This window comes from Cygnus atratus, chromosome 1 (genome assembly GCF_013377495.2).
Source record: "Cygnus atratus isolate AKBS03 ecotype Queensland, Australia chromosome 1, CAtr_DNAZoo_HiC_assembly, whole genome shotgun sequence".
NCBI classification, from domain to species: domain Eukaryota; kingdom Metazoa; phylum Chordata; class Aves; order Anseriformes; family Anatidae; genus Cygnus; species Cygnus atratus.
The window spans coordinates 183,959,591-183,979,134 of NC_066362.1; the positions used below are offsets into that span (position 1 = coordinate 183,959,591).

General features: G+C 37.0%; 1 protein-coding gene across 1 annotated transcript in view; it reads right to left on the reverse strand.

Moving 5' to 3' along the window:
- Positions 1-2,221: 2,221 nt before the first annotated feature.
- The window catches only part of NBEA (neurobeachin), a 516,634-nt gene continuing 499,311 nt past the window's right edge, over positions 2,222-19,544 (reverse strand). The window contains exons 54-57 of the mRNA XM_050714797.1: positions 10,509-10,610; positions 6,686-6,882; positions 5,817-5,968; positions 2,222-3,984 (exon numbers count right to left, since the gene is read on the reverse strand). Of these exons, the coding sequence (XP_050570754.1) occupies positions 3,894-3,984; positions 5,817-5,968; positions 6,686-6,882; positions 10,509-10,610 (542 nt within the window). The 3' untranslated portion in view covers positions 2,222-3,893. The remainder of the gene's footprint in view (positions 3,985-5,816; positions 5,969-6,685; positions 6,883-10,508; positions 10,611-19,544) is intronic.

Genomic DNA, 19,544 nt, shown 5'->3' on the forward strand with positions numbered 1-19,544 from the left:
CAAATGCTTTTATCCCTGGCAGCACGAGGCTTGCTTCAAACATCCTGCTTGCTTGTCAGCAGGGTGGATACACTATATTATAACAAGCATTCACCACATCAGTTGTTCCCAGGCAGGGTTTTTAGCTTTACAAGCACAGCCTGTGAGATTCTCTATCAACATAATCATTATTCATCTGAAGCTCTTCCAGTAAATTGAGCCTAACTAGTCTTTCCTTGGGGTAAAATGAAGCAGCCTTTCTTTTATCATTGCTTATGTAAAGAAAGCAGTACCCTCCTCAACAGTGGTAAAATCTGGACAAGGAAAAAGCCTTACAGCTGCTGTATCATGCTCCTGGTACAACATTAGCTTATAGTCCCATTCTTAGCCTAGGACAGACTGGCAGAAGCACAGCCAATAATTATATGTTATTTACAGTGCACATATATTTTAGTTGCACAATTGTATGTTTAATGACGTGTCTGCATTAGCTGAGAGATTGGCCCCATTTTGCCATTTTCGTCAGAGCTGCTTCATGTTCCACAGACAGCTCTCAGGACTCCCTGGAATCAGTAACTCTCATTTCTATACAGGAAAAAGATGTCAGTCTAGCTTTACTATGTGAAAGAGACGGGACAGTTGATGCTTTGGAAAAGTCTTGTGACATAAACTGGAGATCTGCACATAATAGGGGCTTTGAGCCTACATTAAGGGGCCTTGAGTCCTGGTTTTAGTTGGGATAGAGTTAATTTTCTTCATAGGGGCTGGTATGTGCCGTGGTTTGGGTTTAGGGTGAGAATAATGCTGATAACACACCGATGTTTTTAGTTATTGCAGAGCAGTGTTCACACAGAGTCAAGGACTGATTTGCTTCTTGCGCTGCCCTGCAGAGGGACCTGGACAGGGTGGGTGGATGGGCAGAGGCCAATGGGATGGGGTTCAACGTGGCTAAGTGCCAGGTCCTGCACTTTGGCCACAACAACGCCATGAAATGCTACAGGCTTGGGGGAAAGTGGCTCGAAAGCTGTGCAGAGCAAAAGGATCTGGGGGTGTTGGTCGATGCTCACCTGAACATGAGCCGGCAGTGTGCCCAGGTGGCCAAGAAGGCCAACGGCATCCTGGCTTGTATCAGGAATAGTGCAGCCAGCAGGAGTGTGGAGGTGATCATCCCCCTGTACTCAGCATTGGTGAGGCCGCACCTGGAGTACTGTGTTCAGTTCTGGGCCCCTCACCACAGGAAGGACATCGAGGTCCTGGAGCATGTCCAGAGAAGGACTACGAAGCTGGTGAATGGCCTGGGACACAAGTCCTGTGAGGAGCAGCTGAGGGCACTGAGGTTGTTTAGTCTGGAGAAGAGGAGGCTCAGGGTACACCTTATTGCTCTCTACTGCTACCTGAAAGGAGGTTATGGGGAGCTGGGGGTCAGCCCCTTCTCACAGGTAACTATCAATAGGACTAGAGGGAATGGCCTCAAGTTGCTCTAGGGGAGGTTCAGGTTGGAAATGAGGAGACATTTCTTCTCAGAAAGAGCAGTCAGGCATTGGAATGGGTTGCCCAGGGAGGTGGTGGAGTCACCGTCCCTGGGGGTGTTCAAGGAAAGGTTGGACCTGGTGCTAAGGGATGTGGTTTAGTGGGGTGATATTAGTAGTAGGGTTATGGTTGGACTGGATGATCTCAAAGGTCTCTTCCAACCTTAATGCTTCTACAATTCTATGATCTGACGTTATATAGCTATCTATCTACAGTTACTTACTATAACTTTGTAGGGACCTCAGCATTTTCAGAAGGTGATTTATCCCACCTGTTTTGTTCTGCTGTGCAGAGAGTGTAGATACCTAACTTTCAAAGCCTAAAACAAGAAGAAATTAATTCTGTCTTATCAGATATTGAGAGATACCCAAAATGGCTATCAACAGATCTTTGCTTTCTGTGAGGTGTATTATACAAGTTTATTGCCTGTTCACAAGGATTCTTCTGCTGATCAAAGTATCTTCAGTAGTTTCTCTTCACGTCCTGGCAATCAAACAAGTTGCAAAACACACTCTGTAACCTCTCTTTTATTTCTTGACACCCCAGGAAATACAACCACCCAGCATACATAATTTTTGGGATATACATTGTCTGTAAGAGAGGATTTCTTAAAATAATTGCTTGCTCCTAATGATAATGTGAACTATTTGATGAAAAGTTCATTGAAATGAAAAACTATCACTGAATTCTTTGCATATTTTATTTTTCTTTTTGATTTCCAACTCACACACATCTGGCATATTTTACATCTTTGCAATAAAACATGGTTACAATAGCTTAAGGAATTTATATATCCAAAATATTTCACCATGATCTCAAGATGAAATGAACTTGTCTTCCAGATGTTCAATAGTCTCCCAATTCTAAGCTACGAACTCAAGATATTGCTTACAGACTGGTGATGAATAACTTAATCATTACACTGATCCCCATGATTTCCGAATCTTATAAATACAAACAACAATGAAGAGGGAAATTCAGTGCTAAACTTACTAATACAAGGTGGAGAACAAATAAGTAATCACATCAATAAATAATGATATGTTTCTGGTGCAAAGTGCCAATACAAAGAATCCATTATCTTTTTAAATAAATGACTGCAAATGAGTGTAAATTCTGAGAAAATTACATTCCTGTTACATGCCTCATAGCCCTACCGACACAATATGTACATCTATGACAATACAGTCACCAAATATACAAAGAAGAAACATGAATTAAAGTGTATATACCCCTGGGTGTGTAATTTGATCAGTACAATGTGCAGAAAATTATTCCGATAATTATCATTACAGTATTGTAAAACATGAAGTGCCTTAGTCTGAGTGGCTTCAGGTGAGATTTTCAGAAGAACCCAAAAGAATAACTTCAGTCACCTCCACAATGAAGCTAAGGCTGTTGAATAAACCAAGCTGCTCAGAGGAAAAATAAGGGAAAAAAAATTACTTGAGGCTCTCTGGCCCAGTGGTTTGTATGCCAAATGCTAATAATCCAGAAGTATAGCACTTTGTCTGTATTGGGAATCATTAAGCATTACAAAGCATTAAACTGAACTTACCCTCTTTGCTCCCTTTCTATCTAGTCTTTGAATTTAAAAGGGAGGAATTTAATTTCTATTGTATAAAGTATAAATATGGCAAATGATGGCTTTTTATCCAAACGCTTTATGAGCAGAACTCCACTTAAAAGGGGTAAAGTTTAGATTCAAAAAGTGAAAAACGTGTTGGTGAAAATGTCAAAATTACTGTTTGCACCCAAATTCAACCCTTTAACACAAGCTGTACCCTTAGGCAGATCTCCAGTTTGATTTGTGTGAATGCACCTGTTCCTTCAAGACATCAGGTTTAAAGTACATGCAAGTTGTAACTCCACAATAAAATTAAGAAACAGTTTTGTTCTTTATACAAGGTTTTACTTTTACAAAAGTATCCCTTTAAAGTTAAGATGTGCATCTGATGTACAAAGTATCAAACGTATTTTTTTTTAATCTCAGCTTGAAAAGAGGCTGGAGATGGGATGCATGTTAGGTTCATAGCCTAAACATTGAAACAACTGGACACAAGGTTCCTCAGAATTTGCAAAAGTCTCTTGTGGCGCATCCTACTACCTTTTCTCAATAAACAAAGATATATGAAATAATTACCAAAACATCTCCTAATTCATATAATTTACATGATACAAGCTTGCTTTTCAGCAGCTGGTGTTCAGTTGTGAAAAAACAGACAAAGTAAAATGGTTGCTGACTACAATGTACAGCTATTGCTGGGTGTAATGGAATGTACAACGGAGGTCAATGCAGACGTGGTTTTCCACCAGAGACTACACCTTTCACTGCAGCACTTGTGCTCTCAGCTTTACCTGGGCTTTCAGTTCTTCATTCTGCTTCAGTATCTGTTCTGATGTTCATAATGCCACCGGTTAAAATCTATATTAAAAGCTACGATGCTGCCAGAAGCCATGCCAGTAATCAGAGTTCTGAAAAAGATAGGAAAGAAGTTTGTGTTAATCCTCTTTTACCTAATTATGTCTTGCATAAACAGTAAAAAAGCTAAAAGAATGAGTCTCTTTAGCAACGCTGTATGAAAGTTAAGCTCATGGGTGTGCTCAGTTTGCCATGGAGACAGTAAATTTAGATATCTACATACGAAACCAATTCCCATATTCTCATTATGGTCAACCATAATGAACAGAGCTCCGTTCATTCACCTTTGCAGAGATAAAAGCACAGGACCATTTGAGATGTTCTTTGTCTTGCCTTGTCTCTAGCTGCCCCTCTTGGAAGGGAGTGGGTGGGTGGGACCTTCACTAGGTCCTCCGTCATATGTGCCACCCCTTGTGTGTACGTCTGACCTCTGAAGTATCTCAAACAGTATTAAGTGGCTATGGGGAGGCAACCAAATTAGGGCCCTAATCAATACCCTCAAAATAGCCTGAGACCAACTCTCTACAGGTCACTGAGCATGTACTTTAAGGTGTGCTAAATTGTCCTTTTGACTTCACAGCCTGTAGTGAGTAAATCTCCTCTGGTTATTATGGGAGCTTATTATCATAGCTTTCTGTAAGCTGATCACACCCTGGTACTCCTAAAAAGCTTCATATGGAAATTTACCCCTATATTTATGTTCTGGTGGCAATGGTTGAGGTGATTTTCCAGTTATCATCTACACTCCAATTCTGGTAGCTGAATTCTAAAATTGGATTAGATATCTATCTCCACTTCTATCAAACCATACAAAATCCATTCTCTGTTTAATTAAGTGACCAAAGCTAAGCAGGTACTTAAAGCACTTCACACAGCTGGGGCTTCCCAACCTAATATTAAAATCAGCGATAGAGAAAATGGGCTACCAGAAAATTTTCACAGTGTAAATAAATATCTTAGAACACAGCACAGTGCTGTATGAAAACTGGCGAAAACTGCATAAACTGGCAAAGCTCCAGAAGCAAATAGGCCTCTTCCAGTAATTTAGTTTTGATTAGACTGTTTCAGACAAAAATATTTTTTCTCATTATTTACTCATATATGAATAAATTAGGTGCGTATTTAATCTATAGGCGCTTTTATTGCTTTAAAAAATGGATACATAGCATAGAAATGCTGAAAAGTGCAAGAAAAAACTTTAGTGAATGTTGTATGATTTTTCTAACATCCTGTGAGTTCTTTGCAGAATTTTGTATATTAAATGAGAAATACAAGATTCATGCATGATGTAAACAGTGAATGCACTCATAGTCCTGCATAAATGCAACATATAGGTTTATATTATAATCACATTACAATAGTAGTACTAGTGACGGGTTTCACATATGCACACTTACACTGTGCATTCTAGTGCCACAGCAATCACTGTACATATCTAGGTTTGTACCCTGCATCTCCATTGCTCAGAGAAAGTCAAAAGGAAAGGACTGTACCCATTCCTGGTGGATAGATCCACTGATAATACTGCACATTATAGTTTAGGTGCAAACCCCGAGAAGCTCTCAAGCTCTACATTGCTGAAAATCAGAAGTGAGACATAAATTTTGGATCTTTTTTTAAAAGCATTTATTAATAGGTACTACTGCAGTCTGATCCAGTCTGGCTGTTTGCAGCTCTTAGGTTAATGTAATTTTACTAGTATTTTGTTAGCTGATTCTCTGGCTTACCAACTTCAGTGATATAAGACCTCACCTTAAAGTTAAGCGTGTGCATTGTGAGACTCAAGGATCAGACATCATGCTGATTAAAACAAATCAACCAGATAATGACCTGGGTAGTGGTTCTTTTTTTACTATTTACATACAAATATTAATGACAAACTCACCTCTGATCATGAGACAGATCCATCGCTCTTATCCCAGCATCACAGCCAGGGTAGATATAGAGCTGCTTGAAGTCACAGGCCTGCCATACTTCTACCACACCATTGTCTCCCCCTGTCACCAGGTTCTGCCCATCACTGCTCAGGAGAATGGCCTTCAGAAGAATAAGACAAAACCCATGTATGCAGTCAGCTTTTATGGAAAATGATTGGTGCTACTAAGATTTAATCAACTTAAGAGCATTTTTTGTCTTCAATTCACTTTAAATTTGAAGAAAAAGACTTCCACTCTTCTTTCTCCCAAATAAAAGCAATAAACCAACAAATTTTGGATTTCTAAATTTTAAATAAAAAACTGTGGTTTTTAATATGATATATAACCACAAAACTCTTCCAGTGTATACACCAAGACTTAAGTTGAGGACATAACATTTCTTTGTCCTACAATACTCAGTGCCATCACTAACACCTAAAGCACAGCAGCAATCTGCATTCCTAATGCTGCTTCAAGTGCTCTTGACAGAACAGAGCCCTGAAGGCATGAATTCCTGTCTTGGCTAATAAATGAAGAATGGACTCATTTCAGAGTATTTTGTTTTAAAGATCTATTTCCCACTGATATTTGATTTCAAACAAAAGTTCCATGTATTGTATGGGACCATAAACAATTTGTTCTTATTTACTCTGAAAAAGCTCAAGTACACTTTTGCACTTGGAGATGGAGATGAGAGGATTTGTGTTTGAATATAACTTAACTGGGAGGTGGCAAGTTAACATGTACGATTTCCTTTAAAATACACTGCAGATAAATTCAATTTGTTTTAATAAATAAAGGCAAGACACAACAAATACTTGTTTGCATTTAGATTTACCCTGGTTGAATCATTGATCTCCATCTGAGCTAAGAGTTTGCCATTAATGCTGAAATTGCTGAACCGTCCTCGTTCATAGTAGATGATGCAGTGACCTTCACTGGATACTGAAATTAAGCGAGGATACAAGCAGTTTTCTGTTCCTTCCAGGGCTCTCAGCAAATCTCCGGTAATTGTGTGTACCAGACAAGGACCTTCTGCATATGAAAACATAATATATCATGCTTTTGTTGTTTATACAAACTATATATTCTGTGCACAGAGGCAACACATAATACACATTTATATCATATTAGTCCTGCATAGATATGAGAAGATGCAATTCCAGCCTAAAGAATTTAGAATAGACAACAGAAAAGACAATGCAAGAGCTAGCAGATGAAAAAATAGATAAAACATGCCTAATAGTGGTAGTTCATTATTTCCTTAAACTGGTAGTAGTTATCATTGATCTACCTCTAAAATATATTTTCCTTTTTCCAAGCATTCAGAGGCCTTGGTCTTAGTGCTTTCCTCCAAGAACATGAACTCTCCTTAGCCTGCCCATTCACATTAAACAGATGGGGTCCTATCAGTGACTAGGAGCAACTCCCAGAGGGCATGTAATCATATCACTGCATATTTCTCCTATAGTCAATGGCAGTTCCTATAGGTTCTCTCCCCCAGTGAATGTATTACATGCATAGATTTCAGACCTGAATTGCTTTAACAATGGGTGTCATCTGACAGCCAACAGAGTAACTATGATATTGGGACTGTAAGACCACACTACAACTGCATTTACTCCAGAGAGACTTTAATATGAGATTTTAATGTCCAATTATTATTATTATTATTATTACTGATGAAAGAAAAACACAGCTATGAAATCTATGAGGTACGTTTTAAGATGCAACACTATGATATTTCCATTTCAAGATCTATGGGAATGCTCTTTTGAAAATGAGATCTGTAATCCTACTGAGAAAAATAGTCTCTTCTGTGGTAAATGTAATAAGTCATGGTAAATACTAAATATTTTCTTTTATGAATCACAAGATACTCCTGGACAGCATAATAATCTCTTCCTTGTACAATTGGCTTATAATCCTGAAAATAAATTCATACTGGCAGACTCAGCCACCTCACATTAAGCCATTCTAACTTCTCTGAAGATCACATTGCAGCTGGGTTTGGCCAGGTAGAACAAATCACAGCATCAGTGCACTTGTCTGTGAGCTCTTCAGTGCACATTCTTATTTGTGTTTGCAACAAGCTTTATGTAGAGAGACTCCAAGTCTGACTGGGTTTTCAGGATACAACTGCAATGGAATTGATTTATTTTATCATGTTGAATTTTAGCTTTGGAAATACTGAAATGCCAGTGATGCCTCTACCTTTAAAATAATTACCATGTTAGATTTTCAAAAATAAAAATGTAATATCTTCATGTTTAAGTGCACTAACAAAACTGCCGCTACCTTGGCTCAGCTGATTGGTCATGGGCACTAAAAGGCACAAAGAAATCCTCAGATTTAGGATTCTGGGATAAAGACCAGAATCTATTGAGCGACCACTCTCTTTCTATGTTTTTATTGGGTAAGAACATGCAAACATTGACCTGAGGCACAGGATTTTCTGAGAGGAGTCCTATTTGTGCTGTCTCCCTGCCTCAGTGCAGGTTGTCTGGAGGGCTGTGGGTGTGATGGAGGTGGCACAGGGAGGGGAAAAAGGCTTTATATATTTATATACAGGATAGAGTTTGTAAAGGAGGAACATGAGAAGAGTAACTCAGGGGACAGGATCTGACAGGGTAGGTCTTCATCTCCCTGGATCCATTACAAATACCTTCTGGATTTGACATAAAAATCTTTGGTCCCCTTGCAGCCTTTACCTTTAAAATATGTTACTAAAGCATCATATACTTAATGAAGCAGAAGCTAACTGAGTACACATCCAGCTATTTTGATAAGAGGAAATTTCAAGATAGATGAAAAGGGTACTTTGGCAGTAAAATCGTATAAGGCTGCCTAAGAAGATAAAGAAATAGCAGTGCTGCAAAACAAAACTGGGCTCATAGTCACCACGTACTTTTTTCATGTGTCCTGACTTGACCTACCACTGCTATGTAGTAAGCCATTATGAAAGTTAATGACCCATTTGCATTTCCTGTTAAAAATGCCTTTACTAAAAGTTTCATACTCAGCTTTGAAAATAAAAGTGGAGTTCTGAGTCAGTATAAAAGATGATAACCTAGGAGCTTAGCTGTCAGCAAAAAGGGGCAGTACAAATATCATGTCCTTCTTACTCTCAGAAGCAGCAACCTTTCTAAAAAGGAATGCAAGGACATTCAGGGGGATTTATGGAGCTTCTCTCCTATGAAGAGAGTCTGAGAGAATTCGGGTTGTTCAGCCTGGAGAAGAGAAGGCTCCAGGGAGACCTTAGGGCAGCCTTCCAGTACCTAAAGAGGGCCTACAGGAAAGCTGGTGAGGGACTCTTTGTCGAGGGGTGTAGTGATAGAACAAGGGGGAGTAGCTTTAAACTAAAAGAGGGTAGGTTTGGATTAGACATTAGGAAGAAAGTTTTTAAACAGAGGGTGGTGAGGCCCTGGAACAGGTTGCCCACAGAAGCTGTGGATGCCCCATCCCTGGAGGTGTTCAAGGCCAGGTTGGATGGGGCTTTGGGCAAGCTGGTCTGGTAGGAGGTGGGAACTAGATGGTCTTTAAGGTCCTTCCAACCTAAACTTTTCTATGATTCTATGATTCTGTGATTCTATGATTCTATAAATAAAATATAAAATAGATAACACTGTAAACTGAGAAAGCAAGTGGCTGGATAAGGATATAGGAGTGGAGTGGAAATGAAGTAGGAAGAGATATAAGGAAGAAAAACATTAAGGAATGATAAGGTTAGTGTAAAAAAAAAAAAAAGGAAATAAGAAAGAAGAGATAACAAAGGACAGTAAGAGCTATACTCTAGAGAAGAGGGAGCCAAAGAAGAAAGAATGACAGGAAAAGACATGAAGTTTGCCAAATTAAGAAAAGAACCTAAATGAGAGAAAGAAGTGGGGGAAGAAAAGTGGATGTGGAATTAAAGGGAAAAGAAGAAGTTGGGCAGAACAAGTGAGAAATAGAATAAGGAAAGATTAAGAAAACACTCATTTATGTTAGTGTTTTATTTACATGGATCATCAGAGTTCTAGAGGAGACTGCTGCAAGTTTATAAAGGTAATTTGAAAATTTATATTAGTAACTGTTGGATACTCTGGATTCTATAAATAAATAATGAGCCACGTGTGAACAGATGGCTCAAAAATTTTAATGCAAGTAGTGTAATAACAAACCTGCAAACTCCTGATTGTTTGGAAACCTATTCACTAAAAAATCTGCTGTGTGAAATGCTGGTCTATGGATTCCAAAACAAGGAAATTGTCTCTGCTTCCCTTGCCAAGGAGACTGAAGTCAGTCACACAAACTGCCCTTTAATTAAGATCAGGTTGGACAATTTGGAGCTGGCCCTACCCTAGATCCAGGTCTCTATCACAAATTTTCTTCAAAATAAGATAGTAATTACAAATTATTATATAAATCTTCCAAATCTGTGGATAGTAGTACTGGTGCTTGGAAAGAGCAATCAACTTAATTTGTGTCTAAGCATCTGAAGTCCAGATAGACAGTAATAAATGCTCAGAGGAAGCAGCTGCAGATTCCCCCAGAATTACAGAACATCTTGGTAGAAGAGACTTCAGAAAATTAAAGTATATCTTTCTTGAAGGAAGACCAAAACGTGCCATTAAGAAAGGCTCTAAAAATATTATGTCTTAAATCATAAAAGTATTTCTGACCTTTAGCACCACTGATGACAAGTCCCAGCTCTGCACAGACTGACACACAGACAACTTCATGGTCATGACCAGTCAAAACAGCCCGAGGAGCTGGATAATCACCTGTTAAGAAAATAAAATAAAAAGGAAACAACAGACAAATGCAAAACTTTTTTTTTTTTTTTAACAACAAAAGAACTGTGCTCTGATTTGCATTAAATCAGTAAGCATCAAAGGAAAGTACAGTCTGTTTAAATATCTCATACCTAGGTTTTTGAACAAAATACATTCAGACATTGTAAAGTTTCACATATGCAGCTTCCCAATCCATTAAGTTATACACTAACATAAAGCAAACTCCTTTGTTTAGAAATGATGGAGTCCATGATGTTTGCAATATGTGAATGATAAAAATACATGGCTGTTTTATGATCTAAAAATATTGAAAATTTAAATTTCACATAAGGAACACGACCTGTGGTGGTGTTAAATACATCTGTAATGTAAATATCTGATATTGAACATGTATGTCTGTAGCCTTCTTCTAGGAACCTAAAGAGTAGTATAAGTTGAGGATTTTCTTAAGTTAATGATTGTAATTTCTTTCATGAAGCTGTAGGGGGGAAGAGAGGAGGAACAGCACTGTACTAGAAAGATACAGCTGTTGCATAGACATTATTGATTCAGAGTCACATTGAATGATTATAGATAAAAAATATAATTAAAGATGGTTATGGATATACATCATTTCATACATATCACTATAGGTGCGTATGCTAATTTTATCACATTTAATTTTAATAAAAGAGTAGGGTAGACTATTCTCAAAACATTTATTTTATACATATAGGAGAAAAAATATTTTATTGTGGATTCAAATAGGTGGGCATTTATGGAGCATTTATGTGACAAATAGCAACATTTCTGTTGTTTCCAATAATAACAGATGCTGACATCTTAACAGTGAAATTCCTGTATGCAGTAAGGAAGTGCTCAGTATTTGATATCACTTTGCCAGGCAAAGAAAAGTTATGTAGTAACAGAAAATTTGTGACCTGCCAGATAACAGAGATTTCATATGGTTATATTTTCTTTGTACACAGGAAATACAGAAAATTGGAAAATACCAAAAGACTGGCACTCTGCCAGTATAGTTCAGAAATGATCTGGGAAACTACAGATGAATTACCATAACATTAACCCCCCACAAAATAAAAAAACAAGTAATCTAGAGTTCAGTCAACAAAGAATTGAACACCAAAATCTCATTAATGCCAGTCTCCATGCTGTACTGGAATGGGAGTCTTGTCAAGCAAGCTTCTTATCTGCTTTGGACAGGATGACAGGTATAGTTGATAAAGATGGCTATTTTAGAATGGCCTCCATGTATTTTTTTTCTAAGACATTTGACTTAGTAGTATAAGATTTTGATTTAAACTTGTTTTATATGGAACTGCCTGAGGACAGGAGGGATGGTACAGCAGCGAGTTCACTGACAGATCTTAATATTTTTTGTCCATAAGATGGTATCCACTAGGAGCTAGGTATTAGGATACTGGATATTGGGGTATTGTACTGGGAGGCAGGAATTAATTCTTGGCCAAATACTAGCCAGCAACTTTATCTACAGAATAATATAAAATCTTTTCTGGTAAGATATAATAATATACAGCTAATACAAGGATTCATGGGCAACTGCATACTGAAGAGAGAAAGTTATTATTATATCATTCTCTGAATTGTCTTGTTAAATAATAACATGGCCAAATGAATTTTAATTATTTTATTTATTTTTAATGCAGTTAGGTGGAAGGTTGCCACTGCTGGACAAACACAAGCTCTGCTCACTCGAGACATCATTTTGGTTTGGAAAGCACTGAGACAGAGATGGACTTATGAAGTCAGAATGCAAAACTGCCTCAACATTAGCTTTAAATGCAATGCCCTAAAATAGCTAATACGAATTAGGAATTATCTTACTACTTTAGACTAGAAAGAAAATTGTACCCACATTTTCAGAAATGAGCTCAAATAAAGGTCACACAACTGATACAGAGAGTAGGATAGGAGGTTGCACAGAGTTTAAAGTGTTTTCTCTCTTCACTGCACAGGCAGCAGAGCAGTGACTTGGCTGCCATAGACAGGGAGTTAAAGGCGTAAAAGATGTCCAATAGCTCAGAAATTTATCTTACAGCTAATGGCACAACAGGGTCCAGTGGGTGAATGGCTGCACATATTTCAACCCTGCTATAAAATGCAGTTTCCTACCTGCAAAAACAGTTAAACACTAAAACAAATTATCAAGGGAGCTACTGGAGTATCTAAACAATAGTGCAAGGGTTTCTGAAAGATATACTTTAGGAATGGGTCTTGAGTAGAATTTTGTGGGTCAATGAATTTAGTCTTTTTTATTGCAGACACTCACACTATATAAACCTGTTAATAAATTAATGAAACAGCTAGCTGGCTATGTGACTTGGAAGGATATTCCAGAACTTTCCTACTGTGAAGGACAGAAATATTCTGACTGTCAGTGTGAATCTATTCTTGCCTACCTTATATCTCTTTGTTCTTAGGTCAGCACTGTCCTTTAGCTTCAGGTCTTCTCTCTCGCTTATGTTTTCTCCACTCATTCTTATAGAAGAAACTAGCCATCCTAGCCCTTCCTTTTGACTTTATTAAACAAACCAAACTCTTATAAACTTCTTTGAAGTGACAGGCTTGCCTCTTTTTAGTCATTATGATAACCCACTTATGCTCCTGTAGCACTCTGAGTTTTTTCTTAACATGTGGGTAGCCAGAACTGTATATAATAGTTCTTGAAATTTTACAATGAATTTACAGTATTTCTTGACTAAACCTAAACACTTCTGTTATCAAAATTTTAATTAATAGTTCTATGTGTTTTACTATCACTTTCTGACCAAACATGGATTTACAGACTTCATTTTTGCACCTAATAATACAGGATAGGTCAATCTACTTGGTCTTATCATTGCTTTGTACAGACTGTCTCTAATGAAAACAGCTACCTCACTAAATCCTAGTTTCCCAATCTTTAATTTACCTCATAAGAAAAAAATCTTTCTGATCTGGAAATTGAAAATGTAAATTGATCTAAGTTTTACTGGTATTGAAGGACGGATTTTGGAAGAAACAGAAAGACATTAGGTATATCTGATCAAAGATAGCTATATTTTGAGGCTTAGATTCTTACAATTTCCGAATCAGTGCTGCTGTTCAGAACCCTCTGTCTCCTAAGTTATTCTTTTCTCCAATGGCCTAATAAAAAAGTATACATATATATATATATATATATATACACACACATATATATATATACAGCTATCTTTAGAATTTTCCCATTCTTTTCTTTTTGCTTCTATATGTCTTCCAGGAAAGAAAAGGAATTATGCTCAAGTTTTCCTTGGCCTAAATTCTGTTTACAGAAATGCACACAGTAGTGCCATCAGTCTGCCAGTAACAGTGAATGAAATTAATTGAATGTTAGAGACTTTTAAGCAGAAAAGGAAATACTATTTTCGGAAGAACATTTTCCTCACTGTTTCCTAGGAAAATACTATAAAATCATGGAACTGTAGAATGGCAGAATCTGAAAAATTAGCACGTTAATTGACGTTTTACCTTACAAATGGAAATACTTACAAGAAAAAACTGCCCTTATCTAAAGTCATGGTTTTCAGTAAATGCAAATTAATAATAGCAGAAAATCATTATTAGAAGTAATAGTCAGGCACTAATTGAAACTAGGATTTTTCCCTTTGGAATGCAAAGAAAAAAATATTCAATGATGCTTTCTATATGAAAAGCTGTGGCATGGGGGAGAGGACCTCAATCACATTACATTTTATTGCTAAGGACAGAAGATGTGAACTCCAGGAATCATTCAAAATCTAGCAAAATATTCTGTCACTGTCACATCATATCTGATAGATGCAGCCAGAGGTCAGAGGATGTAGCTCTGAGGGAATTGCAGGTGAAAACATCCTACCTATGAACTGAAATACCATCACTGTAAATCCCCTGTAATTTCCCCAAAGGAGCAGCTCTGAACCAAATTACTAGATGGCAGAAGGAAAAAACGTATCTGTGATGTATTTCTAAACAAGCAAATTCTTCTACAAAGTCCAAAACAAAATACTTTTAAATCTTTCCTTCTCTCTAAAAAACATTTTTAATACCATTGTAAGGTATTACAATGTAACAGCGCTTTCACAAGGTAAGAAAAAAAAAAAAAAGAAAAAAAGAAAAAGAGAAAGAGAAAGAGAAAGAGAAAGAGAAAAAGAAAAAGAAAAAGAAAAAGAAAAAGAAAAAGAAAAAGAAAAAAAGAAAAAAAAAGAAAAAGAATGGACAGTGTCATCATTTTTTTTCACATTGTACATCTCCAGGAATTATGTACTGTTTGCAATGGGAACACATATGAGGGGCTTCTACTTAAACAAATATGAGACCACAAGGTAAATTCCAGCTTCCATTTGATCTCTGACTTTCACGGAAGAAAGTACAAGGTTATGACTGAATTATTTGTTGAAAATAAAATCCTTATGATACAAAGTTTTTTTTTTTTTCTGTTAACACTTTTGAGGGGATACTCTTCAGAAAACAAAACCTTAGAAAATACTATGACTTTCATGGAAGTGTGTAATAGTGTAATATTTGAATTTTTACTGTCAGAAAAAAAACATGCACGAGATTTGGTGAAAAGATAAGGCTACATCCAATAAATAAGACTTCAAAATATGAAATAGTCAACAAAAATGTCCACAACGTGAGGGAGTGATGTTTTTTAAAGAAAGTTTGCTTAGAGAAAAATATTCATACATTCAAAATATTCTTACCTCTGGCAGCATTGGTTTATTTGCTGAGGAATGTCAGTAGCATTTTATATATCTACAAACAATTGATCAAGGCGAGTGGACTTTTAGGTATCTTGCAGCTATCCTGACCCCAAATGGAAAGGTACAGTGGATGAGAGAAGAGTAAGGTTTTGCAAATTCCCAATTTCTTCCACTAAATTGGTTCAAGATCTTTGGCAAGTCACTAAACTGCCCTGTGCTATACTGCTCCCATGGGGTATGTTGCAAAACATGGGCACAGACACCTGTTGATAAAATGCTAAATAAATAAACTGCATTAGTTCAGGTGTATTATTGGCTTATTTGCCTTTGCGTAGCAGTCTTAGGAGAGATGTCTTTGGCTAGCAGAGTAGAGACAGTGCCAGTACAAATTATGCACTATTTTTCAAAGAGCTTCTACTCTGGCAAAATTGTGCCAAGATACTGTATTTTAAAAATTAGCACGTAAATTGCACAGACAAGTGTTGCAATAACTCTTTAAATATGCAAAGCAGATTGCATATGTGCTAATATGCTTGAGCACGACCTTTAGACAGCCATCCAGCCCACTTGGTACAAAAGACACTGATGGCTATTTTTAAACTGCTGCCCTGTCAAGGTTAAACTAGTCCATGTTACAGGGTATATATGTGGAGGGATATAAAATAATACATTGAATATTCAGAGTTTGAAATAAATACTCTTTCAAGATACAAGCTCACAAAATCATCAGCATTCACAATGTTAAATTGTTATAACCGTGTTACGTCTAAAATGAACAAAAAACAGTATTCTTTGTGATAGATTTTAAAAAAAAAGTGCAAGCTAACTTGACAAAGATCCTTAATTGGAACACTTACCCTCCCTTTCAGATATACACAAATACATTTCCTGGGAGAGGACGGATAGTTTGCACCTCTGAGGATTATGTTATAATTCTGTGCAAACCAAGCTTTGCGTTGAGAGAGAGTATTTTACTATGGTCAGCACAGCTCCAGATAGAAAAAGGAGGGTTAACTCTCACACCTCTTGTGACCATACTCTCAGAAGCTACAATAGGTAATGAGAAATGTCAAGTCCTAAGATCAATGAAATTTCAGGCTCTAGGGACACAACAGGAATAGCATTGATCCTTTTAAAGAACACCAGTCAGAGGGTGAACGTAATATATTGCACAGAGAGGCTCAAGAGGATAAGCGGCCAAGTCCAACATACTTACCTGACAAAAAATTCAATCAACTTTTAGCACAAGCTGCCTACCCTCCTTCTTTTCTTTCATGCAGAAGTCTGATTCCAATTAAAGTGTGCAAATTAATTTTTATCACTTCCAAATTAGTTTCTGAATTTGTGTCTGTTTCAGATGAAAGCATCTGTCCCTCACTTTTCTGCAATTCTGTCATCTACTTTGGTATCTGTTCAAAGACTCTGAGATAATTCTCATTTTCAATGTCACTTGTTTCAAAGAGACATTCAATAAAGCAATCATAAAGTATAAAAATAAAACAACTATAATGATACATGTTGAACTCCAGGGCGTATCATGTATTCTCTTTGCTCCTTTTTATGATGACTAATACAGTTGCTATGTGAGAAGAAATTTGTATACAAATTAGCATTCAGCGAAAACAAATCCCTACATATCACAAGAGAAAAAAAAATCAAAACGCAAATAGTCGAACTACATACCAATAATTTTTCTATTCAACCTCTCAGAACTGCAAAGATTTACATTTGCCAGATCATTTAAAAGAATTAAAATAAGTAAACAATGTCCTTTGTATGTGCCGTGTCTTCCTAAGAGAAAACAGATTCCTTTCACTCTTCTCTCAACTGCAGTAGATTTATATTATCATCAACTTAATAAGGTGCAGATTCAGATTACCTATTTCAGATGGCCAGTTTTGGCTTAGAGAGTAGTTATCTGACCCTGGCAGGATGACTAAGCTTCATTCAATTCAGTGATTGTCCCAGTGGTGGTACTTACCTAAGTAACACTAAAGAAATAAGAGGAGGCTTAAACATATGTAAAAACATAAAAAACTGCATCCAGCTCCCCCTCATTCTAAGGGAATTCATGCCATATCTTTCCGGGAGCATCTCCAGGCACCAGTCTCTAGTCTATGATAGAAAATGACAGTTTCTATCACCGCTTTTGGTGTTTAGCTATTATATAGCCATGAAGCCAATTTTGGTTTGACCAGAGAAAGGACAACTAGGAAGATTCACCCTACATACTGTTATTGAAGGTATGCAGTTTTGGTTCATGATTTCTTGATTTATCTCTATTTTCATCCAAACGTTATGTCATAGAACATCCATAAACAGAAGTAGAGAAAAAAAATTTGCTTTCTATCAAAGCTGAAGGTTCAAGGGGGCCCACTCCCACATTAATTTATAGTCTGATAGTCAGCATATGCTTGTGAATATGGGAATGTGGGTTTGAATTCCCCCTGTCTCTGGAGGCTAAGAACTTAGTCTCTCACTTCCTGGACAAACATTCTAACCATAAGGTTATTATGCAGGCTATTTTTGAAAGCTACTCCATGGAAAACATTGTATTTAAAATCTGGCAAACTTTCACCCTTCTCACAGTCTGTAAAATAACTGTGACAAGTGTAAACTGAACCTGAATCTCCTTTCTGATATATAGTGTAGGAGAACAAAAGTGATAACTTAATAAAGCATTGTTTAGAACAGAAATCTATTAAAATTATAAGGAAGCCCACCATGCTCTCATAGGCAAGTTTCCAACAACTGAGCTGGAGCAGCCACTTGCAAGAGTCTCATCCAAGCAATAGTTTTTCTCTATTCTCCTCTTTAAATCAGAGCTGGTCCTGTATTCCCCACAGGCACAGCTTGGGTCACCCTCTGAGCACAAGCCAGCACAGGTTGCTCCCCAGAGAGCTCCATGTGAGTCCAGCAGGTTGGGTTCTTGACATATGTGTTGTTTAGTAGAGAATGAATCAAACTCATGGATTATGGAGTATGGAATTTTAGTAGAATTGTCAAGGAGTTTATTCTGACTATTTTTTGCCCCAGGGTGTTCCACAGTAAACGATTGTGATAGCTATGTTTTCTACTGAAATAGTACATATATTTTCCATACGAATGTTAAACTATATAAACCACTTAGGACGGGGGGATTGCTTCACCCTCCCAACCCCCCCCAACATTTTCTGAAACAACTAAAGCTCCTTTTAGTAATTGGATGCATTGAAGCTGAAATCGATAATTAACTGTCTTTCAGCTTAAAAGATCATTATAGAGTCAAGCACCTAACCCAGATAATTACTATACCTGACATTTTTCTTTGAATTCTCCACCTTCTTACAGTCTGTGATATAAAATACCTTATCTGTGTCTCCAGATGACAGCTTTTAAGAAACTAATCCTTCCTTTTTTTTTTTTCTCCTTTTTTTTTTTTCCCCTGAAAATATCATCTACATCTTTCTGGAAATTCATTCTAAAGATGTTAACTAATTGGATTTGACCTACAGCGAACATCTCACTTTCATTTTTCCTACAAGATAAGTCCTAATCTTCTACCAGTAAATACTGAAGAAGAATAGATTAGGAAATGTTTCTTTATAAAACTACTTCAGTGGCTTAACCTATGAAAAACTTTAAACCTATCCTTGAAAGGATTGTTGAGAATGCTTCACTGCTGAAAATTAATATCAATAGAATCAGAATGGTTTGGGTTGGAAGGGACTTTTAAAGGTCATCTAGGCCTCACCCCCTGCCATGGGTAAGAACATCTTTCACTAGATGAGGCTTTATATGGGGAATCAGTCATACAACAAGCTATCATTTCTGTTCATGGTATGGAACAGAGCTTGGTAGTCATTACTTCAGCAGAAAGATTTAGCAACTGTAGAAGTTTTAAAAGGCAGAAGGCCCTTCATGCATATAATCACTACTGTGATCTTACTAGTGTATGCTCATGGAAAGTCAAAATGTCTATTGATAAGGATATGTTTACAACACATGAAGTTCTGGTTATACTACAGTACTAGTACATATCCATGTTAATTTTAATCCAATGAGTATAGATAGCAATAACAGTGTTGAAAACCCTATTCTTCAGCATGAGTCTTCAACATGTTTTCAACACGAGTAGTAAGTAATCTAACTGATATATTTGGAAGTTATCACAACATACTTGGCTGTTAAATCTTCATGAGTGCTGATACCTGCACCT